We start from the raw sequence: 27413 nt of genomic DNA on the forward strand, positions 1-27413 counted from the left end.
TCTAATGCAAAACTTTCTTCTCCAGTTTCACATCATAAATTAATATGGTTTGTATCATGTAGGGGCAAGTTTGAATTTGGAAGTTATGGTAACTAGTACTCAGTGTGAGAAGTGGCCTTGACATTTCAGAGAATTTACATATATCTGCACAGATTCACTGAGGTTTAACTGAAATTCATCAAATAATATCCTGATTTTCCAGGGAAATATTTTGGTCTTGCTTTGACTTAAAATTCAAGATTAAAAATGGAAAAAGACCACGGACTCCCATAGAACTGTGATTATGCCTCAACTCTTACAGGGGAAAATAAATAAAAGTAAAGAATCCCAACACATTAAAAAAACAGCTTTGTTTTTGTTTCTTTCTTCTTTCTCTTTACTAAGGCAAAAAGGGTCTGTGTTTTATCCTAGTTTCCTGTCATAACTGATTTTAAAACTGCAAATTGTTTTTCTTCTCAAAAAACATGCCCCATATTGGTAGCTAATGACCTTCAGCATCATTCCAAAGTAAAATCTGATTTTTAAGGCAATGGTAATACAGTGTTTTAATGGAAACAGTGCCAGGCATATTTGAGTTCAAGGACAGTTCAGTAAATACCACTCTCATATCTGAGCCAGGAGATCAGGAGTTCATAAAATTAGGTTTGGGGTTACATCCTGGCCTAACAGCACAGCATGATTTTATATAAATGGAGAACTACGAACCACCTTCCTCTGAGGAAAGAGATCAAGTTTAGGATGTTGGGGTTTTTTAAGCTTTATGGTTCTACAGGGGGGAAGGAAAGGGAAGGGAAGGGAAGGGAAGGGAAGGGAAGGGAAGGGAAGGGAAGGGAAGGGAAGGGAAGGGAAGGGAAGGGAAGGGAAGGGAAGGGAAGGGAAGGGAAGGGAAGGGAAGGGAAGGGAAGGGAAGGGAAGGGAAGGGAAGGGAAGGGAAGGGAAGGGAAGGGAAGGGAAGGGAAGGGAAGGGAAGGGAAGGGAAGGGAAGGGAAGGGAAGGGAAGGGAAGGGAAGGGGTTAGGGTTTCAGACATCCTGATTAGGTTGGCAGTTCTGATCAAAGTAGAGTTTCTATATGAGCCAGTAGTCCTTATGACATTTGTGCTAGTGATGACTTTACTGCCAGCTTTTGTTAGATAAAGAATAAAGGATCAAGTTGGACCTTAACTTAAGGTCCAGTGATTGCAGATCACTTTTAAATACATCAAATTTTAGAAGATGCATACATACAGTTACAGGAACAATAGGAATAATTGAAAAATCTGTAAACTCCATTTTTCTAAGAATAAGGATGTGAAAGTTCTTTTATGTCTCAACACTATTAATGGTCTGGTTTGGGGCATATCCCAAATGACTACTTTTCCTGCACCAAAAATAACAGTGTTGTTTTGAAGGCTATAAAAATTTCCTAAGATACGGTACAGACATTGTGATATATAGAACATGCTCTGTATTCACCATAAACACTCTTGAAAGACTGTTAGTCCTGAAATGCAATTTGCAAAATATTCTAATACTGATACTTACCATATGAGTATTAAGCTGTTCTCTTGCCGTTTCTGGTAAGCCTCCAACAGGTTTTGATGCCAACAGCTGACGTTCAGTGTCTGTTAACCACTGCTGCAAGTCTTCAACTTCACCATGGAAACCTTGGGTCTAAATTGTATCATTTTAAAGCTCACTTAAATGTTCTCATTCAAATACTATCTCAGATACAGGAGATTACTGGCAACTTTAATCAGACACTTAAAATAATCAAAGGAAATGAAAGTTAAAAAAACCAACAAGCCAAACCAATAACAACAGAACAGAACAAAGCAAAAAAACCCCAACACAAGATCCCCCAAAAGACCAAACCAAAGAAGAAACCAAACCCACCCAAAATTTAACTAGCTTAACCCAATCTAAATGATAAAAACAAACCCAGAAACCAAAACCATGGAAATTTTGAAAGCAGGCTGAATGAGCAACTCAGAGATTAATGTTTTCTTTGAATAATATACCTATGCAGACATTTCATTCTTTTAAAATATTTAGGCCAAAGGCTGAAGTCTGGATTCAGCACTATAAAAGGCAGTGGCCAGCTGTGGAAGATACTGTTGGATTCAAACTTTCTCCAAATTCAGGAGTGTCTGTGTTACAGTTTTGATTTAAGACAAGTTCTAATGCATATATCTATGTATTCCATGTAAAAAAACACTTTTTTTGAGTTATCTCTTTATTTGATAATTTCCTGTTCACCTGGATCAAGGCACTCTGCAGCTGCTCTTTCCTTTGTTCTGTTTTTTCCAACACGTTTTGCCAGCGCTGATTCAAAAGTTCCAACTTGCTCCGTAAATTACTGGCTTCTTCAACAGCACTTGACTCAATCAGGTCATTTCCTGCTTTCTTAACCGCTTCCACTGTAGACTGATGAGCTAAAACATCATTTTGTAGCACCTACAATTGTAACACAGCATATATGACTGGCCATGTTGCTAAGTTATTGAATGAAGGTAATGACAGTGACTGATCTAATCCACTGGCAAGGCAGCACAGGTAGTAGCAACTAAAGCTAATAGCTAAGGTCTCTTCAACCAAAGGCAGTAACAGACCATTCTGACAAAATGCTACATTTTATTCTTATGTCTTTGAAAAAACATGCACATGTATCTGTATTTGAAATTATGGGAAGTTTTCTTCACTTTCCTTAATTTACAATATACTTTCTTTTAATAGGGTTTTTCTTTGGTTTTGAGGATGAGGTGTGAAAACTGTGGCAGTGCCAATTGCTTATGGAGCAGTAGCCTAAGAGAGGAGAGATAGGAATACGACTACTATGTACCTGTTGTGCCACATTATCTGACTGACACAATGGCTGTCTATTGATTTTAGGTCTACAGCTTATTTCATATTATGTTAGACTACCAAGACACTTCTGCTGTGGTAAAAAATGGGGAATTATTGTAATATTCACAACACAAGACCTCCTTCATTTGGTTGAAAACCTCTTAAGACCAACCACAGTAACACCATTGTCTTGGTCCAGAGAGGGAAAGAGACTCAGTTCTTTTGAATATTCCCATGTTGTGAAATTAGGGGCACAAACGAGGCCAAAATATCAACAGCTAGACTATTTATTACATAAATAAAGTGGACATAAGAAGGGGAGAGGGAGAAAATAGAGAGGGAGAGAGAAGAGGAAAGGAATTATATTACCACATCCCTCACCCCCCCAAGACAGTTTGAGTCTGTGGAGGAAAGGTGCTGCAGGAGATCTTGGGTCTGCAGAGAAAGGGTGCTGAGGCTTTGGCTGGAGAAGAGATGTGGTCCTCTGAGCAGCCTCTTCAGCTCCATGAGTTGCAGCAGGCGGAACTTAGGACATGGAGAGAGGGTTCAGTCTGCTTCTTCCAGGCTCCACGGCCTCTTTTCTCTGGAGCAGCATTGTCCCAGGCTTTTCCTTCTCAGCGACATGGTCCTTCTCCTGTGTTTTCCTTCATCTCTGTTTTTCTTCTGTGTTTTTCTTCCTCCAAGCCAGTAGTGGCTCAAGTCTTTTATACAGTTTTTAGTCCTTAGGTATGTGTCCAAAGTATTGTCCCTCAGGAAATAAGGGGCCAGGAAATCATCCTTAGATAAATATCCAGGTATCATTCCCCAGGAAATCTTTCTGTGTATTCCTGTGTGTTTGGGCAGAGGTCTGGATGGGGGGGGGGGGGGGCTCCACCTCCTCCTTTTCCATCTACATGCCCCCACACTCCTTACACATCAGGAAACAGGTGGTGAATCCATTTTCTACCCTTTCCAGGGTACCTGATGGGTGGAGATTATCTTGTCCTAAAGGCATGATGGCTGGGTCCTTGGGCCATTGTTGTAGGCCAGCCGCAGTCCAGTGTTATCATGATGCAAATGCAAGGTGATTTGCATCCAGGATTGGTAGACAGGATTCCTACATGATCTTTGCACCTTCCTTCCGGTGGCTCTGCCCAACACATATCAGCTATTGTCTGGGCAAGCAGCAAGTGATTTTATCTTTGTTGAGCCACATCAGAAGAGACAAACTTTTAGTCTCTCACACCACCCCGCCAATCAAAGATAAAAGCAAGAAAGAAAGAAAAGAAAGGAAAGGAAAGAAGTTTTAAACAATTTTTACAATAGACATAAGTTTTGATTGTCTAATGGCACAAATCTGTTGTACACCATCATTAGACAAAAATTGAATATTGGACACTACATGTTGAATCACTGTATATAACAGGGATTTACACAAGGTGAAAGAATAACAATACTAACAAAATATAACAAAATTAAAACAGGTAATTACACAAGGTGAAAGCATCCTTGTTCCTTCTGGAAGCCAGGAGAACAGACCCATACCCCCCCACCCCGTCAGTCCTTCAGTTTGGAATTGATGTGAGAGCTTCCTTCCAGATCTGAATGTCTGCGGGGCTGTGGAAAGTACAGTCCTTGAAGAGATGTCTTCTGTGATGCAAAACTTGAGAGGTCTTCCATATTGTAGCAAGAAAAGTCCTTTGGACAATACATCAGGTAGTCTTCAGCATTAGAACTTAAATAAGAAACAACCTTAAAACATACAAAACTGGTATTTCCAGGTTCCCATACAGAGGTTCTCTGAGTCACCCTCTCAGGTGATGTCCCTGAAAGAATTTGCTTCATTACTTTGAATGGACCTGTAAGTATCGTTGATTGTTTCAGGTTCTCTCAAAGCCAACGTAAACACAAACAAAAGCTTTTTCCCGAACCAAGTACAAATTTTTGGTGATCTCCTGACTGATGCTTCACCCCCCACTCACCACTGAGAAGTGAAGCCCTTGCTTGCCCTGGGGGGCATACCCCTCCCCTCACCAAATGGTCCCACCAAGAGGGGAGCAGTGGCCTCAGCCCTCTTTTTAGGCTCGGGCCAGCATTTCACAATGATTTCTAATTGCCTTGTGGCTACCCCATCAACCACTTATTTTGGAATACCTTTCTTCTGACCCACCCTCCACCAATATTGCCGGGTATTCAAGTGTTCCCTGCTCCTAGCCAGATGCCTACTAGGAATACAGCACAACTGGCCCTGGGGGCTTGGTGGTTGAATCATTTTCACATGCCTCAAGCCTCTAGTTTGAGGTTTTTTAATTTCCTCAGGTATACTATACTGCCTAGCATAATCTAGTGACTCCCTTCCCACTTCTTCCCATCTCCATGGCTTCCTGGAAGAAAGTGGGGTGTCAGCTATCTCTTTTCGGAGCTGGATACCTCTTATTTTAAGCGAGTCAGGGAGACCCCTGATCAAAGGAGTCATTCTGTTTGCATCCACCAGGAGAGAAAGGGGGGATTCAAAATGATGTTTTAGTTCTCTTTCATATATCATTTGCAGGCATGCAGCCCTTTACACATTCTCCATTATCTGATTCATCCCTCCCTGCAGAACTACAGGTTCCCCTCTCTCCTTTGGATCAAATCCCCCTGCCCAATAGGCAGCTCGCTGGGTAAGGCTCCAGGGTCCACTCCTGTTTTTCGTGGTTAGAAAAACATTATCACCCCAATAGCCCATGGCTTCAGCTTCTGTTAACATAATCTGATCACCTCCAGGTTTTGAAACTAGCCAGACATATTCCACCTCAGATTCTCCAGCAGAGCATGCAAATTCTTTACGAATTTTGGCCAGCACAGTGTAGGAGAAAGGCGCATCTTTAGAATTGTGACAGTGGGGGTAGTTTCCCCATCCTCATATAAAACTTCAGTTTTAATGAGAGGTCTGACATGCACAGCAGTTTCCTTAGCTGTTGTCAATTCTGCCCGAGGGTACATAGGGGCAGAGTCCAGGTAATTCAGACCCTGTTTTGAGTCCAAATATGAATTTTACCTCCTCTCCTTCTCCAATTGAATTTTAAGATCTGCCACTACGTCTTTCAAAGTGGCAACATGGCTTTGTAATGACGAAACTAAGTCCTGCAAAGAGGAAATAGTATTATTCTCTTGCTCGTGCCATTCCTCTTTCTCCTTCACTGAGGCGTCTAAACAGGCGCCTAAAACTGCACAAATAAAAGCTTTGCCTTTTCCGGCTTTTGCTCTTGCATCTTTCTGCAGGGCCACAATTCTATCAGCCACACTCTGGAAATTATGCCAATTTTCACGGGCCCAGTCAAGTACCTGTACAGATGGGTGGGCACCATGAGCTTCTAAAAGGTTAAAAAGCCTCTCACTCCAGGCCATCTCTTCTGTTTCACAAAACATTTCTTAATAGGGCACTAAGTTTCACGGGGAATTCAGATCAAAACACTGTTTGTACCAACAAAATCTTCTCTGGAAAAATGTACACTTTTAAAAGGCTTACTCAAAAATAATCTTCTCCAGGAAAAATGCACAACAAATTTTTCAGGAGAGGTCATACACAAGAAAAAAAACCACCAACCTGTACTTCTCAAGGAAGTCACACTATTTCCCTGAGAGAGCCCACATTTGCAAAAGCTTCTGAGCTTTTGTTCCTCAAATTTTCTGTTACAACAGGACAAGAACCCTGTGTTTCTTAGGGAAGAGTCACTCTGTTTCCCTAAGAGAACGCACACCTGCAAAAGTCTCTCAACTTTTGCTTCAATAGTAGGCTTCTCGGGGAAGCCACACTTTCCCCGAGAGAATACACACTTTACAAATATCACCAAAAAATGGGTTTCCCAAAACAGGGTACTGAGAATTCACAGGGAGGTCACACTAAAAAAATCAACATTTGTACCCCAGTTAATCTTCCCCAAGAAAGCACACACGTTTAAAGCTTTTGAGAACTCCCACACAGTCTCTCTGAAAATTTCGCTTCATCCTTCTCAGACCACTTCCCTCTTGGGAGAGTGAAAACACGAATCTGGACTCCGCACTCACTTTGTACTCAAAGTACGTCTCAGACACACACACACATTTCAGGGTTCTCAGAAATGCAATAGTCTTGCTGTGATACTTTCACTGCATGGGAATCCTGCCAACTACGCCAATAATAATGTCTCGGTCCAGAGAGGGAAAGAGACTCAGTTCTTTTGAATATTCCCATGTTGTGAAATTAGGGGCACAAACGAGGCCAAAATATCAACAGCTAGACTATTTATTACATAAATAAAGTGGACATAAGAAGGGGAGAGGGAGAAAATAGAGAGGGAGAGAGAGAAGAGGAAAGGAATTATATTACCACATCCCTCACACCCCCCCCAAGACAGTTTGAGTCTGTGGAGGAAAGGTGCTGCAGGAGGTCTTGGGTTTGTAGAGAAACGGTGCTGAGGCTTTGGCTGGAGAAGAGATGTGGTCCTCTGGGCAGCCTCTTCAGCTCCATGAGTTGCAGCAGGCGGAACTTAGGACATGGAGAGAGGGTTCAGTCTGCTTCTTCCAGGCTCCACGGCCTCTTTTCTCCGGAGCAGCATTGTCCCAGGCTTTTCCTTCTCAGCGACATGGTCCTTCTCCTGTGTTTTCCTTCATCTCTGTTTTTCTTCTGTGTTTTTCTTCCTCCAAGCCAGTAGTGGCTCAAGTCTTTTATACAGTTTTTAGTCCTTAGGTATGTGTCCAAGTATTGTCCCTCAGGAAATAAGGGGCCAGGAAATCATCCTTAGATAAATATCCAGGTATCATTCCCCAGGAAATCTTTCTGTGTATTCCTGTGTGTTTGGGCAGAGGTCTGGATGGGGGGGGGGGGCTCCACCTCCTCCTTCTCCATCTACATGCCCCCACACTCCTTACACATCAGGAAACAGGTGGTGAATCCATTTTCTACCCTTTCCAGGGTACCTGATGGGTGGAGATTATCTTGTCCTGAAGGCATGATGGCTGGGTCCTTGGGCCATTGTTGTAGGCCAGCTGCAGTCCAGTGTTATCATGATGCAATTGCAAGGTGATTTGCATCCAGGATTGGTAGACAGGATTCCTACATGATCTTTGCACCTTCCTTCCGGTGGCTCTGCCCAACACATATCAGCTATTGTCTGGGCAAGCAGCAAGTGATTTTATCTTTGTTGAGCCACATCAGAAGAGACAAACTTTTAGTCTCTCACAACCATAAAGGACAAAAACTGTATTTGGGAAAAGAATGTTATTTTCCAACCCCTTTAAAAAAAAAAAAAAAAAAAAAAGCCTTAAAATACCAGATATTGAGAACAGAAAAATAATACACAGAATGGTTGGGAAGAGAATGGTAAACCCATTTTAAGAAATTCCAGTTCATGAATGTTGTCTTCCATGGGGTCTGCTTTAAACTCGCCTCCCTCAATATGCTAGCATATGGAAAAAGTTTAAATCTAGATACAAAGGAACTTTTAAACATACATAGCACTTGAAACAGCAAGCCACAAGTAGCTCTTGTATAGAAAATATGCATCACATTTACTTTAATTCTTCTGAACTAAGCATTGGAAGGTATTTATTTTATTTTCTTAAGAGTGGGAAAGAAAGGGATATTCACAGAAGCAGAGGCATCCTATCCCCTTCTTCCTGCTAAGCCTTACTAAGAATAAGGTTTACTTTTTCCCAAGGTATTCACGCGATGGATTTTTTTTCCAGGCTATGACAGGATGCACTATGTCAACTTTCTATCCTGTAAACTGTTTCATGAAAAGGAAGTAGATTCATTCATGGGTTTGCTGAATTCCTTCAGCATTGAAGGTAGAAGTCATAAATGATGTCTGGATGCTTCTTCAGTAGTAAACTACTTCTGTTTGATAAGAATATAAAGGCTTTATAAAGTGGAAGGTGTGTTTGTAATACATTTTTTTAAAGGGCTTGTTTCTAACGGGAATCATATAGGGCATGTAGATATCATACTCTGGCTGAAGTTCCAATCGGCCATACAAAAGCTTTCAGAAGCTGCAAAACTGCATTAACACAAACAATGAAAATGCCTTAAATTCTCTGTGTGTTATCAATATTCACATCATATGCAGGCCAAAATGGAAGATTTGAACAAACAAAGAGGATTAATGAGGTTATTTTGAAATGCTATGAACAGCATCAAGTCACACAATAAGGCAGAGAAGATATCTTACTCCCTATTCTTCAAAATAAGCGTGCAATGGAAGCATTCTTACTTGGGCTCCCAAGTTACAATAATCAGTAAAAATACTAAAACAGACAAACAAAACACTAATCATACATTGTACATAGCACAGAGAAAAAGATGGGGGCGTTAGTATCTGTGAACTTGGCTGAGATTTTAAGAGAAGCATTCCCTGTGTGAGTTGGACCCAGCTGAAATACCGTTTTGCAGAATTCAGCACAACAAAACACTGTTTTCTGACAAGGAAGAAACAGGAAGGAAAGATGTGCAGTGGCCACATGTTTTGTGAGAGCTGGCCTGAACAGAACTAATCAAGGAGTCCATTGCTTCAAGGTGAGTAGCAGGTTCAATAACTTTTGAGTTTCCTGGATCAGACAAAATTTAATAGACGGTAGAGACCAGGGTGAGCTGCTGTGAGCTGCTCTTTTTGGCTAAACCCTATGCCACTTGCACAGCATATGGAAGGAATATAGGTGAGCTGTGGTGAAGGCACATTATGCCCAAATATTGAAACTTGTCCCAGCATGTGGACAAGTTCCCCCTCCTTCAGGAGGAAGACAAAAGCCAAGGCATTAGCTAGGCCAGCATGCACCCAGCGCATGCAGTGCTCGTGCAAATACCAAGTATGGGCATAATTCTAGCTTCACGCTTTCTATAGGCTGAAGCCAGTTGTTTATGAGAGTGCCCATTGGTCAAGCCCAGCCTCGAGGAATCTATAAGTATCACCCCAGTTGGTAAACAAGTGTCCCCCTCTTTCACTTCATCTCTGTGCTTGCTCAAGAGAACAACTCTCGAGCCGCAGCCTCTGCCATTGAGCTTATTGTTGTTAGCTTCTGTTATACATGCACGCATACTGAAAGCCTCTACATCGTGAGAAGCAACCGTGAGGATCCTCTCCAGAGGGAGGACCTTCGCTGTGCCCGAGAAGCCCAGCGTCATCACAGCCAGTCGTACCGACCGGGAGAGCCCACCATGCCACCGGAGGACTGGACCAGCCCCCGAGGGTAAGATCTCCCAGTTGTCGGGGAGAAAGGACTCGATTGAGACTGAGTCCACATATGCCTAGCCCCGCCGTAGCAGGAGAGGAGCTGCCACGTGTGCCGCTCTGAGCCCTGTGAACCTCAGGGAAGACTAAAGCATCGTTCGTGCCTATACTGAACCAAACCCAGGACCACTCCGAGCGTCCCGCTGTTCCTTTAAGCTCAGTAAACGAGAATCCGCCGCCTAACGCAGCTGCATTCTCTCCCCGAGGCTGTTTGCATCAGCCCCAAGAATCGCTGTAGCTGGGCCGACCCCATATAGCTTTGCCTGCTGCCGTGTTCTCCAAGCCCGCCTACCGGCAACTGTCGCCCCGCCCTGTCGGGCGAGCCGATTCTGAGGGCCGACCCCGACCAGGACCAATCCCTGTTGTCTGGAGGGAATCGACCCAGTCCTGAAGGGAACCTGCTTCCGAGCTAAGCCCAGGTTCCATTATTCCTTCTCCACTGTTACAGAGAGAGGAGACAGTAACCCAACGCCGCTGTCCAACTCGACTAGGAACCAGTCCAGCGGCAACCATCTGCAAGGACCCCCACCTTGCTACAAACAACAGCTACAGAGAATCTTCCACGTGCTTTCCATCCACTAGCACTCAGTTCAAAGTATCCGCGTCTATGTGGCCGGTTGACGTTGCCCCCTTAAGAAAGGGAATATGGTGGACGGAAGTTGGTAAACGGAAGGAATAGTCTAAACTAATTTCATTGGACGAGTGGGAGGAAGCACCTTCTGAGCTGGGACTATACTGGGTTTTTCCAGCACCTTATCCTCAGTCTTGCTTCCGCCTTTGCATGGTGCAGCAGCTCTGCAGCTAACTCTGTGCTGGGCTTTCTGCCAAGGCCCCGGCCTTGAAAACAAGATACCAGGCCTGTATATTAACTCTTTTCCAATTAACACAAAACTGCTTTTAACTTCTTTCTTTCGCTCTCTCTCTCTTCTAACCTAATCTGGGGAAAGGGGGGAAAGAGGGGAAAGAGGAGGTGGGGAACCCCCTCTCTGCCGAGGGGTTTACTCTCATTTCTGTGTTACTCTGTTGTATATCTTTGTATATATTGTAGATATTGTAAATTTGTAAATATCTCCCTGCAAACCCTACATCGCTTTGTAAATACAGCTCCACTGCTTTGCTAATTCAGCTTGCGAGTTTTTTTTTTCCTTTCCCTTCAATTTTTTTTCCCTTTTACTTTACAAAGGGGGAAGGGAGGAGGCTTCTTGGCCTTACCCTTTCCACCCACCACATTTTTTTTATTGGCGCCCAACGTGCGGCAGATAATTAGTTCAATTTATTACTTGATTGATTTAGTGTTTTCTAGCTGAATTAGCAAACATGAAGGTATTGTGGTTTGTGGAGCGATTGTTCTTTTCAATTTTTGGGGCTCTGGTTTACAGGTATTGTTTGGGTTTGATTTTGGATTACCTGGGTAAATATTTGGTGCGGACAATTTATATGTGGGTTATGTATAGAGTCAAATTATGGTATGGAAAATGTATTAATATCTTATGGCCAGTGAGATACAGGAATGTTACCTCCACCACTCTCCCAATTGAGATAAAGGGTTTTAAGATTCCGCCTGAGGAGACAGTAACTTTAGGTGATGCCTGGGATCCAAAGGTGATTTATTTCATGTCTATAATTCTGCTGATGGTGATAATTAACATGTATCTCTTGATCTCTTTGCGGCGAGAGAGAAAGGTGTCCAGGGCGTGTTTTGTTATTAAAACTAGATCAAAAAGAAAACGCCGTGGCTCTCGGTCAGCCCCAGAGACATCTAGTGACGAGGAATGTGGAGAACCCGTGTCAGTTAAAAAGAAGGCTAAAAAGTTAATTGGTAAAGCAGCTCTAAATGACTTTGCTGATTCTGGCAAGCAGCCAAGGGCATCGGCTGGTATCAACATGGCACCTACTCCTTCTCCCACTTCTCCTTCTTCTTCTCCGTCGGCCAGTAATGGAGCAACGTCACTTCCACCCACTCCCTCGGTGGGACCGGAAGTCACTGTCCCAGCAGCTGATTTATCTCAGGACCTGTCAGCTTCCATTAAGGTGGCTGTAAATTCAAACACAGCTCCAGTTAAGGTGGCTCCTTTAAAGACTAGAGCTGGAAAGGGCAAAGATGGAGAAGAAGAGGAGGAGACTGATCCTGGTGAGGGGCCCTCTACTCTAAAAGATCCTGCTCAGGAGGAAGAGAAGGTTTGTTTTAAAGATCTAGCTAACCTAGTGAGATCAAAGCAGGATAGAGATGAAGCTAGGAAAGCAGCTGGCAAAGGTGGTTCTCAGCTTAAAGAGATCCTTAGGAGAATGACAGCAGGATTTTACGGACAAAGAATTCAGGGAGACGAGGAGGAAGATGATATTACAGACTGTTCGTCACCACGGGAGGAATTGAGAAATGTCCGTAAAGATTTCACCAGGGCAGATAAGGAGACAGTTCTAGCTTGGCTTAGTAGGTGTTATGATACAGGTGCTTCAGCTCTAACAGTTGGAGACAAGTCAGCAGCTCAGTTAGGAACTCTCTCAAGGGACAATGGAATAGATAGACATCTAGGCGAAGCTCTCGGTAAGGTTAATCTGTGGATATGCCTTTTAATAGCGGTTGCCCTGAGATACCCTTCCCGAGATGATCTTCCATGGAATCCTAAACCCTGGACTACCATAGATGAGGGAATTAAGCGTTTGAGGGAATTCGCTGTTAGAGAGCTACTCTATGGTGAACATGAAACTCTGAATCCTGATGACATTCCTGTGGGTATTGGTCTTGCTAAAAAGATCATCAAACTTGCTCCTTCTAATTATGCAAACATTCTGGCAAGCAGAATTGTGTCAAGAAGTTATGGTGGAGCTTCTCCTACGGTTGGCCAATTCAGTGATCAAATGAGACAATTGGAGGATAGCATGACACGTGGTTCTTTGGTTTCAGCCATTGAAACTCTGTCTGGAAAAATTGAGAATTGTATGAAGGATCTGAAAGATTCCATATACCAATTGGCACAGAGGGATAGTTTCAATTCTTCCTCCAGGTGGGTACAAGCATCATCTGTGAGGAATACACGTCCTCCAAGGAGGTCATTCCAAAACAGGACAATCCAAAACAGGTCATTCCAAAACAGGTCGTTCCAAAACAGACCACCAAGGCAATCACGTAGAACTATTTGGATAACTCTGCGTAATCAGTTTGGTGAGAACATGAACCGCTGGGATGGCCAACCAACTTCTAATCTTTTCAGGAGACTGAGGGAATTGCAAAGTGGCAGAACCCGAGGTAGCAATACCAGAAGGGTAGCTGTTACTTCCACAGTTCCCCAGAATGACTCTTATGGCTCCAACAGTGGCTCCAGTTATAACATGCAAAGTTATAACCCTGCACAATATGTGCAATGCACATGTGCACATGTTCCCCATAACTAGGGGTGCCCTGCCTCCCGCCAGGGGGAGGAGAGGGATAACAGAGATAATAGAATCTATTGGGATGTGTACATCCAGTGGCCTGGCACTTCACAATTTCGGAAGTACAGGGCCTTGGTTGACACAGGAGCTCAGTGCACCATAATACCATCAAATTATCAGGGATCGGAGTCTATAACTATTCTGGGAGTCACTGGTGGATCTCAAGAGTTAAGTAAGGTAGAGGTTAATATAAGTTTAACTGGTAAACAATGGAGGAAGCATACAGTTGTGACCGGACCTGATGCACCTTGTATTTTGGGAATTGATTTTTTGAGAGAAGGGCGTTTCAAGGACCCTAGAGGTTACAAATGGGCTTTTGGAGTAGCTTCAATAGAAATTGATGGACAAAAATTGAAGCTGTCTGCCAGACCTGAACTTTCTGATGAATCTGCAGTTGTGGGACAACATAAGATACAGGACATTAAATTGCCGGTTGCTTCTCAAACTGTGCATCACAGACAATACAGAACCAACCGTGACTCTTTGTTGCCCATTCAGAATCTGATTCGTCAGTTGGAAAGTCAGAAAGTCGTCAGCAAAACTCATTCACCTTTCAACAGTCCAGTGTGGCCTGTGCGGAAGCAGAATGGAGACTGGCGTCTGACGGTAGACTACCGAGCCCTGAATGAAGTGACACCACCTATGAGTGCAGCAGTACCAGACATGATGGAGCTGCAGTATGAGCTGGAATCCAAAGAGGCCAAATGGTATGCTACCATAGACATTGCTAATGCATTTTTCTCTATTCCCATAGCAGAGGAATGCAGGCCTCAGTTTGCTTTCACCTGGAGAGGAATCCAGTACACTTTCAACAGGCTGCCAATGGGCTGGATCCACAGCTCAAGCATCTGTCATGCAGTGATCCACGATGCTCTGGAGAAAGGAGGTGCTCCAGAACACATCCAGTTCATCGATGACATCATCGTCTGGGGTAAAACTGCTGAGGAAGTCTTCGAGAAAGGTAACAAAATCATTGACATTCTTCTGAATGCAGGTTTTGCCATCAAACGAGACAAGGTGAAAGGTCCTACCACAGAGATTCAATTTCTGGGAGTGAAGTGGCAGGATGGACGCCGACACATTCCAGTGGATGTGGTAAATAGAGTCTCTACCATGGCAAGTCCCACAAACAAGCAAGAGACCCTACGTTTCTTGGGGATAGTGGGATTTTGGAGACTGCACATTCCTGGATACAGTCAGATTGTGAAACCTCTGTATGATGTGACTCGAAAGAGAAACCATTTCCACTGGGGACCTGAACAACAAGCAGCCTTTGACCAAATAAAACAAGAGGTGATTCAAGCAATGGGTCTGGGACCTGTCCGAGATGGTCCAGACATTAAGAACATTTTGTACACGGCTGCAAGTGACAATGGTCCAACCTGGTGCTTGTGGCAAAAAGCTCCAGATGAGACACGTGGACGACCTCTTGGTTTCTGGAGTAGAGGTTACAGAGGTTCAGAGGCTAACTATACTCCAACAGAGAAAGAAATCTTAGCTGCCTATGAAGGAGTAAAAGCATCTTCTGAAGTGATTGGAACTGAATCACAACTTCTTCTAGCTCCCAGATTACCAGTTTTGAATTGGATGTTCAAAGGCAAAGGATCCACACCACATCATGCCACAGACTCAACCTGGTCCAAGTGGATGGCTCTGATAACACAGAGAGCTCGAATGGGAAATCTTGAAAGGCCTGGTCTAGTGGAGGTGATCTCAAGTCGGCCTGAAGGCATCAACTGTGCTAAACCTCCAGAGGAGAAAGTAACTCGTGCTGAGGAAGCTCCTCCTTACAATGACCTTTCTGATGATGAAAAGAAATATGCTTTGTTCACAGACGGTTCCTGTCGTCTTGTTGGAAACAAGCGAAGGTGGAAGTCCGCAGTGTGGAGTCCAACACGCCGAGTTGCAGAAGCGAAAGATGGAGAAGGAGAATCCAGTCAGTTTGCAGAGGTAAAAGCTGTCCAGCTAGCTCTCGACGTGGCTGAACGTGAGAGATGGCCAAAGCTTTATCTCTACACCGACTCATGGATGGTAGCCAATGCTCTATGGGGTTGGCTGAAGAACTGGAAAAAGAGTGGTTGGCAGAGAAAAGGAAAACCCATTTGGGCAGCCAACCTGTGGCAGGACATTGCTGATCGAATCGAGAGAATTCCAGTGAAAGTGAGACACATCGATGCTCACATTCCTAAGAGCAAAGCTACTGAGGAACAGCAACACAACCATCAGGCAGATCTAGCTGCAAGAGTTTCTCAAGTAGACATGGACTCTAATCTTGATCTCGACTGGAAACACCGAGGTGAGATATTCTTAGCTCGGTGGGCTCACGATTCGTCAGGACATCAAGGCAGAGATGCAACATACCAATGGGCTCGTGACAGATCCATAGACATTTCCATGGATGCTATCACGCAAGTCATCCATGACTGTGACATTTGTGCTGCTATTAAGCAGGCAAAATGACTTAAGCCCTTGTGGTATGGTGACAGGTGGTCCAAGTACAAGTATGGTGAAGCTTGGCAGATTGACTACATCACTCTACCACGTTCTCGTTCTGGTAAGCAATACGTGCTTACTATGGTGAGGCAAACACTGGATGGTTGGAAACTTATCCAGTTCCACATGCAACTGCACGCAACACCATTCTCGGTCTGGAGAGACAAGTCCTGTGGAGACACGGAACTCCAGAGAGGATTGAGTCAGACAACGGAACTCATTTCAAGAACAACCTTGTAAAGAACTGGGCAAAAGAACACGGTATTGAGTATATTCCACATTCCCTACTATGCACCAGCTTCAGGGAAGATTGAACGCTACAACGGTTTGTTGAAGACCACTCTTAAAGCCATGGGGGGTGGATCTTTGAAAAACTGGGAAAAACATTTAGCACAAGCAACCTGGCTGGTAAATAGTAGAGGTTCAGTGAACCGAGCTGGACCTGCACATTCAGATTTGCTACGGAAAGTAGAAGGTGATAGAGTTCCTGTTGTTAGAGAAAAGAATCTGTTAGGTAAAACTGTTTGGGTATTTTCACCCTCAGGAGAGGCTAAACCTGTCCGAGGGGTGGTTTCAGCTGAAGGTCCGGGTCACACTTATTGGGTAATGCAAGAGAATGGTGAAATTCAGTGTATTCCGCAAAGAAATTTAACTTTAGCTGAAAGAGGTTAATTTCAAACTGTTGTACAGCTACATCGCGTCCAAAGGAAGAATCAATGAGGAATCTACGGTGCACGAACCCTGAGATCCCTGAGAGCCCTGAGTCAACTAAGAGACCCTGAGAAATCCCTGTTTCCCTTTTCTTCGCTTTGCCGGCGAAGAAATGAACTGTTTTCCATTTTTCTCATTTTCTGATTTTCTTGAACTTTTGAATCATCTACACCTGAGCGTAGCCGGAATGGACTATGAACTTCGCTCACGAACTGTAAATATCATTTTTGGATTGGATGGACAGTATGAACAGCCAATGAAATTGTTTAGAAGGGGTGGACTGTGGCCGGTTGACGTTGCCCCCTTAAGAAAGGGAATATGGTGGACGGAAGTTGGTAAACGGAAGGAATAGTCTAAACTAATTTCATTGGACGAGTGGGAGGAAGCACCTTCTGAGCTGGGACTATACTGGGTTTTTCCAGCACCTTATCCTCAGTCTTGCTTCCGCCTTTGCATGGTGCAGCAGCTCTGCAGCTAACTCTGTGCTGGGCTTTCTGCCAAGGCCCCGGCCTTGAAAACAAGATACCAGGCCTGTATATTAACTCTTTTCCAATTAACACAAAACTGCTTTTAACTTCTTTCTTTCGCTCTCTCTCTCTTCTAACCTAATCTGGGGAAAGGGGGGAAAGAGGGGAAAGAGGAGGTGGGGAACCCCCTCTCTGCCGAGGGGTTTACTCTCATTTCTGTGTTACTCTGTTGTATATCTTTGTATATATTGTAGATATTGTAAATTTGTAAATATCTCCCTGCAAACCCTACATCGCTTTGTAAATACAGCTCCACTGCTTTGCTAATTCAGCTTGCGAGTTTTTTTTTCCTTTCCCTTCAATTTTTTTTCCCTTTTACTTTACAAAGGGGGAAGGGAGGAGGCTTCTTGGCCTTACCCTTTCCACCCACCACAGTCTAGCAGAGTAAGCGCTGACGCATAGAAAGGTTATAATATTGCTGTATATAGCCAGGAGACACCCGCGTCCTGCCGATTCACCATCTAGTGGCCAAGCAGTGGAACCGCATACTTCGTTATATAAATACAGAAATAGTCAGTAACTAGTTCAATTAAGTTCTAATCATAACACTAAGCCACTTATGGAATGAATTTCATGAACGTGCACTAGAACATGTATATAAGTTAGTGATTCATTGGTTTATTAATAATTTGCTAATTAATAAAAATAATATTTTCATAATTCATATTTCATATTAATAAATTTAATAACCTCTTCACAACATGACTAAAATGAAAATTATTAAGTTACTCCAAGACTGCACTTCAACTATAATCTGCATCTTGAAAATCACTATGGTGAATTATTTATTAGAATATTAGAATACCTTTATTAGAATAAATCAAACCAGGTTGGAAGAGACCTTCAAGATCATCGTGTCCAACCCATCAACCCACCCAAACAGCTAACCCATGGCACCAAGCACCCCATCAAGTCTCCTTCTGAACACCTTCAATGACGGCGACTCCACCACCTCCCCAGGCAACCCATTCCATAGCGCAATCACTCTTTCTGTATAGAACTTCTTCCTAACATCCAACCTGAACCTCCCCTGGCGCAGCCTGAGACTGTGTCCTCTTGTTCTGGTACTGGCTGCCTGGGAGAAGAGACCATCATCAGCCTGTCTACAACCTCCCTTCAGGTAGTTGTAGAGAGTGATAAGGTCACCCCTGAGTCTCCTCTTCTCCAGGCTGAGCAACCCCAGCTCCCTCAGTCTCTCCTCATAGGGCTTGTGTTCCAAACCCCTCACCAACTTTGTTGCTCTTCTCTGGACTCGTTCCAGCAAGTCAACATCCTTCCTAAACTGAGGGGCCCAGAACTGGACACAGTACTCGAGGTGTGGCCTAACCAGTGCAGTGTACAGGGGCAGAATGACCTCCCTGCTCCTGCTGGCCACACTGTTCTTGATGCAGGCCAGGATGCCATTGGCCCTCTTGGCTGCCTGGGCACACTGCAGGCTCATGTTCAGCCTACCATCAACCAGCACCCCCAGGTCCCTCTCTGCCTGGCTGCTCTCCAGCCACTCTGACCCCAGCCTGTAGCACTGCATGGGGTTGTTGTGGCCAATGTGCAGAACCCGGCACTTGGATGTGTTAAATCTCATGCCGTTGGATTCTGCCCATCTGTCCAGCCTGTCGAGGTCCCTCTGCAGAGCCTCTCTACCCTCCAGCAGATCAACTCCTGCCCCCAGCTTGGTGTCGTCAGCAAATTTACTGATGATGGACTCAATGCCCTCATCCAGATCATCAATAAAGATGTTAAAGAGCGCAGGGCCCAGCACTGATCCTTGGGGCACACCACTAGTGACTGGCTGCCAGCTGGATGTGACACCATTCACCACCACTCTCTGGGCTCGGCCCTCCAGCCAGTTCCTAACCCATCGCAGTGTACTCCCGTCCAAGCCATGGGCTGACAACTTGGCCAGCAGTTTGCTATGGGGGACGGTGTCAAAGGCCTTGCTGAGGTCCAGGTAGACTACATCAACAGGCCTCCCCACATCCACCAGGCGGGTCACCTGATCATAGAAGGAGATCAGGTTGGTCAGGCAGGACCTGCCCTTCCTAAATCCATGCTGGCTAGGCCTGATCCCTTGGCCATCCTGTAAGTGTTGTGTTATTGCACTCAGGATGACCTGTTCCATGATCTTGCCTGGCACTGAGGTCAGGCTGACAGGCCTGTAATTCCCTGGCTCATCCAACCAGCCCTTCTTATGGATGGGCACCACGTTGGCCAGCTTCCAGTCCTCTGGGACCTCGCCAGTGAGCCAGGACTGCTGGAAAATTATGGAGAGTGGCTTGGCCAGCTCCTCTGACAGCTCTCTCAGCACCCTAGGATGAATCCCATCTGGTCCCATGGACTTGTGGGGATCCAAGCTGCTAAGGAGAGTTCCAACCACCGTGTCATGGAACATAGGGAAACTGTGCAGCTCCCTGGCTCCTTCTGCCAGCTCTGCAGGCCAGCTGCCAGGAAGACGTTCTGCCCTTCTAGTTAAAATTGAGGCAAAGAAGGTGTTAAGTATCTCTGCCTTTTCCTCATCCTTTGTTACAATGTTCCCCTCCGTATCCACCAAGGAATGGAGGTTGTCCTTTCCCTTCCTCTTACTATTAATGTATTTATAGAAGGACTTTTTGTTGTCCTTCACAGTAGAGGCCAGTTTAAGCTCCAAGTGTGCTTTTGCCTCCCTAATTCTCTTCCTACAAGACCTAGCAACATCCTTATCAAGTGGTAAGTTTTACTACAAGGCTCATTACTAAGATAAACATCAAAAGAGCATTACACTTAATTATAATTACATACATGATGTTTGGCAAGTTCAATTTCAACAGCCTTGGGGTCTCCTCCCACAGGTTTCTGTTCATTCAGCAAGTCTTCGGTATGCGTCAGCCATGTTAGTAACTCATCCAGGGCGTGCTGGAACTGCCCCAAGGCTAACAAGGCACCTTCCAGCTTGTGCTATAGTGAAAATAAAATTAACAATAAAATGATTTCACAATGCTATTGAATTGTCTTACGTTACCATTAGTCACCATAATCCAGAGTGGAATCCATGTAAATGACAGCATAAAACCCGGGGAGAAACAGTCACCGAACACAAGCAAGTGCTTTATAGTTGGAGCTGAGCTAGCAAGTCCCCTGTATAATCCTTACATTCCAGACTTAAATTCCTGACCTTTGAAGACCCCATGTAACCAGAGCAGAGATATGACAGTAGTTTTTTATTATGTAAAATATAATTTAAATATAAATGCAATTGGTGCATCAGCTTTTTAAAGCCTTTTGTTTGTCATGGAATGTTTCAATTTGAAAAAAAACAAACAACAAACCACTTCACAGTATTGCATCTTTAAATCACTTTGATAACTTAAGCAAAGAGCACTCTAACAGTTTAATATAAAACTGTTATGCTTGTTTTTTGTTGTTCCCCCCCCCCAAGTGCTCAGTTCAGCACCTAGTATTATTTTTGCACATATAAACATGTTATGAACTGCTACTTAAGATGTCATCAAACAACCAAAAGGAAAGAATAATGATTCTTCATGGCACTGCTGACAGAGGAAGTGACAAAAAAAAACCACCATCAACCACTGCAAAGGGTTTAAAAACCGTAAAACCAATTCAATAAATTGTAGATTTTAAATCCTATTATATATATTTCTGTAATTTCCAACTAAAAAAGAATAAGCATACACATTTTTTGAGAAGCTTTTCTCAAAAAATCCAAGTCATAAATAAAGCCCACACCTTCAAGGTTATTTACCTGTCTACTTATAATTTTTTCTTCTAGGGTGTCCCACATTAGTTTGAGCTCTGAGAGAGGGTCTTGAACAGTGTGCTTGTCACTCTCCTGTGTTACCTGCTTTAGCAACAGTTCTGCCTGATGGTTCAGTCTCTCCATTTCTATCTGCTGCTGATAAGCTTCTGTCTTAAATTGCTACGGTAAACAGAAAAACCCCATACAAATAAACACAAGTTATGCCCAAATACAGCATAATACAGCAGCTTTTACAATACTAATGGATCACCGTTGACTTCCTAAATTTGGGAGGTTTTTTCCCAGGGTCAAAAGACTTGTAATACACTGATGATCCAGAGAGTCAGCTGATAATATGTACCATTGTCTTAACTTCTACTGGACATCACTGTGACCAGAGGACAATAAAGATGCACAATAGGAAAGAATTCTCCAATCATCTCCCTGATCTATAAAGAGGACACAATATCTCGAGTAACTTTTAGCTTTTGTGGTTGTGATAATACTTTTGACTTCCAATAGAATTATTCTTAAAAAGAGCTGAAAGCATATTTTCTTTAGTAGAGCACCCTTCTGTACACACAATTTAGACAGTAGTCTAAACAAAACTTGCATATGTGTGTTCATATGAATTACAGAAGACTGTGGTTCATTTGACCCTGCAAGCCAAGGAAGCGTAGAAGTGACCAAAAAAACCAAGGCCATGGCCTGACTGCTACACATCCCTGTTTTATATATATATAGCATAACAGCCTGCCAACATCAGGAGCAGATCCATACAGGCAGGTTTTTTTAGTCTGAAATTTTGATTTTTGGTTTACTCATGTATTAGCAATGTGATGATCTCTGTGAGCATTTAATTAAAGGCTAAAATGGCAGAAGTGAGGCGTTGGAGGCATTCTTTCAGAGATATATGGAAGCTGCTCATGGTAGAAACCAGAACATGTGAAGGCTGATATAAAAGAACTCTGTACATAAAAACCTTACAGCCTCTGGAAAAGGAGTGCTATTACAAATAATTCTGGGCTATCAGAATATATGTGCAATGTAAAACATAGTCCACCAAAATATGGAATATAATTGAAATGGAAATTTTGCTATTAAAGTGTTATTTGAAATTTCCATACAGATTCTTTTTCACTAGAAATTGGTAAGTGCTTTTGATTCTTGAAAAATATTAAAGGACACAGAAAATTGCAGACAGATTAAAATATAAATGAAATAAATTGCTAGATCATACCTTAAGTTCTTCAGTTTGTTGCTTCACAGTCTCCAGGTCTGTTCCAACTGGGGACATAGATGCTAACTTGCTGCCAGCAATATCTACCCAGTCAAAGACTGCCTGAAAATCACAGTTTGAAATTCTAGCATGAGCAAAGAAATATTGTCATGTTTGAAAGCTGCATTAAGTAAAATATTAGATTTTCTTTTTTTCATTCCAGATAATATTATTATTGTGCTCTTTGAAAGAAAATAGCTTTCTTCAGCAAAATCTAGGTTTCTCTGAAATACAAGGAATCAAATACTAACAGAAGTTTTCCAGTTACAAGACTGTGCATGCTGCAAGACAGAGCTTCTATTAGCATCAATATTCTGCCAGTACTATTCAGGATGAGTAAGCACTCTACTCATTTTGAGTAAAAACAGCAATTTTTCTGAATACCCCGAAAGGTAAATACAAGACAGATTCTCTTCTGCACTCCTCTGGAGAAAAGATGGAAGGCAGTAGCTGAATAACACAGTAGCTGAATAACACAATTTAAATGATAATTACAAACAAATGTCTTTTGAGGGATAATGCAATCTATGTAAGAAACATGGAACATGACCTATGCGGTATGTATTAGATAGGGAAGGGCCATAAGTGAGCTTAATTGAATCTCTGTAGGATAATGCAGTCTTAACTTTAAAAAACAAATTAAGTCTCCCCTATTGTGAGTACGTCCTTTGCCAAACCACCTCAAGAATACTGCCCTTGCAGATTAACAACAGCTTTACCAATCTGGGTAAATGCAGAGGAGAAAACCCACCTCTGCTAAGCCCTTTTCCTCCTCATGGTTATCTGTGATTTGTTATGGACACAGGCTTAGGATGGTTTGTTGGAGCTGCCCACTGCCATACAGCTCTCTGAGAAAAGGATAACTAATCAAACATGCTCATCAAGATGAGTCAGTTGCAGCTAACCATCTACCTATATTTTTCATACTCTATAGAAATGAGCATAAGAAGGGACTTAGAACACAGTTCCTTCACAAAGTACTGAGCCTGCAGAATGTACTATGTACAGCCATGGGAAACAAGCAGCACTTACACCAATAGCAATGTTCCTAACTTCACCCTGTAAGTCAACCTCTCTGTAGTTTGAATATAAGAGAACTTGGAGAAAAATGCGTAATGAGGGTGCACTGGCAAACAGGCACACTGCATTATTAGTAAAGAGTATTCTGGTGTTATCTGCATTGATCACACAATCAACTGCCCTCAGTGTCATGTGCAACTCATTTTAAAAATGTAACAAACCAAGAAAGACAATAGTTACAGTGAGCAAAAAATAGTTTTGCAAAATCTGATCACGTTTGGAGTCCTTTCAAATGTTTCAATCTTCTAGCCATTCACTCACGAAAGATATGAGGCGTGCCACTCAGCCAAAGCATACAGAATGTGGAAAAAAACTAGCACAAAGAAGGAAAAGATCATAGGACCATAGAATAGTTTGGGTTGGAAGGGACCTTTCAAGGTGATTTAATCCAGCCCTTTCCCCTTCCACACTTTTTTTTGGGTAACCTCACAAATTGTAGGATATACATTGTGCAAGATATCTTAGAAAAACATGCTTCAAAATTTCCCTACATACTTAAAAATTGAATCAACTTCTGAAATGTTGAGATGGGATAAATTATACTAAGAATTAGTACAGTGGGCTAATAACATTATCTTAATGTTTTGCTTATAATATTCAAACAAATATTTGACTTCTAAAAAAGCTTGAATAAAACAGCAGTTCTTCAACTGTCCTCTGCTAAAAGAAAATAGCATCGACTGATACTGTGGATTCTGTTGAACATGTAAACGTGTCACAACTTCAGCTCACCTATCATATTATGTACTGGCTATCAAAGGAAATGTGAGAAGGATTACTGTGAATACATTATCATAGACCCTCTGCTTTTGTCAATAAACAAAGGGACATTCATTTTTAATCTAAACATAGTGAAATATTTAAACAACTACAAGAAGAAAACGACCCGAGAGATCTACTCTTCAATGCAAAAAAACCACAAATTCAACTAATCCCCCCCAAAATATCTACCAACTGAAGAAAATAGTCACTATTGGTGACCCATTACTTGCAACCTACCCAACCACATGACATTTTTTACTATAACCACCTTAAATCCTATTGACTGAAGACCAGGCTAGGCATATCAACATCTTACCTGCAGTCCATCCTGGTATTGAACAGCTGCTTGCATAGCTTCAGCAAGCTTGTCCACTCGTTCTTTCCATGTCTTGTTTAAGGCATCCCAGGCAGAATTTAGCTGCAAGTAAGTGCAATTTATCCCAATGGGCAAAAGAATTTTACTGACGTATGATGTATATTCACTAACTATTCATTGATCAATAACACTAATAAACTAAGTGTGAGTAATTCATATTCAGTCCGTATTAACACTCCTGTTTTCTCTATCACTGCATAGTTGCATTCCCACAGAATATACTACAGGGTGTGGACTACAAAAGCTGCAAACTTCAAATATTGATTATTGAGTATTTTAAAGTAGGGGTTATGATTAATACAGGCAGTGTTATTTGGAGATTCATCACTGTAATAAAGGTAGTACACTGATAGACATCACAGAAATTAAAAGCACTTTGGCTGACTCAGTCAAGATCTCTTCCTTGGCATAGACCAGATATATCTGAAATTTATTCTAGCATCCATTTGCAAAAAGTAGCCATCTATTAATCTGAGTCAAGATTTATTTACCTGAAAGGCAAACCTTACTTTCCCTTGAAGGCTTCACAGGCATCTCACTTTTGACAATGTTTTTATTTCAATCCAAAATTTCTTGGGGGTGAGGTGGGTAATAAACCAGTTTCAACTGAAAAAGCATCTGAAAGAACAGACTTACGCATCTGCATTTCTCATACCTCATCTATACTCTTGTTGACAATAGGTTTGTCAGGCTCTCCACAAGCAGCTCTAAGTTCAGAGCCAAGGCTCACAGCTGCTTCCAGTTCTTCTTGTAGCCCATCAATTTCTTCTTTAGCAGCCTACAAAGACAAAAAGATCCAATACTGTCCATCCTAACTTTATAACTTATGTACAGTTTGCTTTCAAAACAGAACACAGCAAGATTCCACCTTTGTTTTCTTTGAAGTCACTTGACTACCAATTGGATGCTTAAAATATAAGCATCTCTGTGCAGTATCGGAGTGAAACTAGTTGGCATCAGTCTATACTCTAGCAGTGGCTTATGATGTCATTTTGCATGAGATGGGAAAACCAAGCATGAAGTTTTAAATTAGATGTCTTTAATTAGAGTGTTGTCCTTTGCAGAGGTTATCATTCAACCGTCAAATTTTTAACTATCAGCATAAATAATTACAGGCTTAGTGTATAATGCACAGAGCATGCTACATCTGTACACCTTTCATTTAGATGTTACGAATCACTCTGGGAATCTAAAGCATGCATAACTTCAAAAGTCCCCGTGACATGCTTACTAGATACAAGTTTATAAACAGATATGTAAATATTATGACAGGCATATGTTACATGCTGATTGCAATTAAGCACTGACACATGATATTTACCATAGTCTTGAGATATCATTATAGTAACTTTCCATGCAACTATACTACTTAGTGTCGTACTGTGGTATTTCACAGTAATTCTGTTTTTTTCTCTGCATGCTGTAAATAAAATACTTCAAAATACTTTCTACTGACCTCAGTGGCTTCTTGCTGTTGCTTGACTACAGATGGGTCAACCCCAGGTCCCTCCAGTTCTCGAATGAAGTCCTGAGTATCTTTAATAGTAGCTACAAGAGCCATATGATCACACCAAAACTTTTCAGCTAGTTCCATTACATCCAACAATTTGGCCTCCCTTTCTTCAGTCAAGGTCTGGATATCTTCCCAAATAAGGACCATTTGGTCTAGTTTATCTTGAACAGCTAAACAACAAAAGAAACCAGATTACTATGCTGGCAAACAATTTTTGGCCATAAATCTCTTTACGGTTGTACAGCAGAAACATATGTGTACATTTTAAAATTTAGACTAAAACTGTATTTTTACAGGACTCCTTACAAGGTTAAAGTGGAAACAACCAACATGGCCTTTAAAAAACAGAACAAAGGTTATATCCATGATGAATTATTTTGAATGATGCTTTGATTTCATACATCTTTAGCAACTTCTCCAAAAGAACACAATTCCCAGATCAGCAGTCATCAGAAATGGAGATTTTTATATGCTGCAGCCTGCTGCATTTCCACTGCATGAAACTTTCCTTAGTCTACTACCTTTAGCAGATATATCCTTGTCAGCTCCTTCTGAGCGAGCAATCATTTCCTCCCCTCTCTGCTTAAGTGTTTCATACACTGGCTGAAGTTTTTCCAGATCCACTGACATGTTCTTATTTTCACTGATTTGCTCTTTAATTTTCTCAACCTCTGCTGAGATCAAAGGTGGCTGCCTCAGACGTTCAGCTATGCGTTTCAGACTCTCAAGAGTCGGATCTATCTTGTCATGAAACTAGGAAGTTGATAAAGGACAGAAAGATAGAAATTATAAAAAAATACAACCACCTGCAAAAATAGCATCTGAAATTCTCTTGGAAAAACATGCTTTGACATATTTAACAAGTTTGTCCAACATACAAATGTGCAACTTGCAATACACCTCCCTCCATGGCTCTTCCCCTCTTTCACTATCTGAATTACAAAAACAACACTGAAAAATGTCACTTCCTCTCAGATTTAAGAATTTTACTGTGAAGGCCAGGGTCAGTCCTGAGACACTCCATCTGAAGGCAGATACATATATGGCAGAATGCACATGCAATTAATTCTAATTCATACAAGTCTGTACCTTATTTGGGAGAATCATGGCCTCCTGATTCAATAATTTCTGAAAGTTATTTACCTTAAATATATACATTTTCCTATCTGGACCAACATAATGGCATATAACCACCAATTAAAACTGATATGTAAGGCAATTCTAAGAGACAGATGTTACAGCTCAGGTGATAACTTGTTAGCGCTGCAAGGGTATGGTACTTTCTGCAAATAACAGCACACAACAGCCTGTATTATTGTGGTGAAGAGGTTATTAAATTTATGAATATGAAATATGAATGATGAAAAATAGTATTTTATTAATTATCAAACTATTAATAACCGATTAATCACCAACTTATATACATGATCTAGTGCACGTTCGTGAAATAGATTCCACAA

The 27413-nt window shown here is 42.2% G+C and overlaps 1 protein-coding gene across 23 annotated transcripts in view; it reads right to left on the minus strand.

Moving 5' to 3' along the window:
* DST (dystonin) overlaps positions 1-27413 on the minus strand; it is a 523559-nt gene that overhangs the window by 57374 nt on the left and 438772 nt on the right. For all 23 annotated transcript variants that reach the window (XM_068142981.1, XM_068142971.1, XM_068142968.1 and 20 more), the window contains 9 exons: positions 26475-26706; positions 25897-26123; positions 25096-25218; positions 24381-24482; positions 22184-22285; positions 20950-21123; positions 19989-20144; positions 2237-2434; positions 1523-1651 (listed from right to left, as the gene is read on the minus strand). In XM_068142981.1, the coding sequence (XP_067999082.1) occupies positions 1523-1651; positions 2237-2434; positions 19989-20144; positions 20950-21123; positions 22184-22285; positions 24381-24482; positions 25096-25218; positions 25897-26123; positions 26475-26706 (1443 nt within the window). The remainder of the gene's footprint in view (positions 1-1522; positions 1652-2236; positions 2435-19988; positions 20145-20949; positions 21124-22183; positions 22286-24380; positions 24483-25095; positions 25219-25896; positions 26124-26474; positions 26707-27413) is intronic.

The sequence above is a fragment of the Melanerpes formicivorus genome, unplaced genomic scaffold (assembly GCF_026170545.1).
Source record: "Melanerpes formicivorus ecotype bairdi unplaced genomic scaffold, bMelFor1.0.p_v2 SCAF_9, whole genome shotgun sequence".
Lineage (NCBI taxonomy): Eukaryota > Metazoa > Chordata > Aves > Piciformes > Picidae > Melanerpes > Melanerpes formicivorus.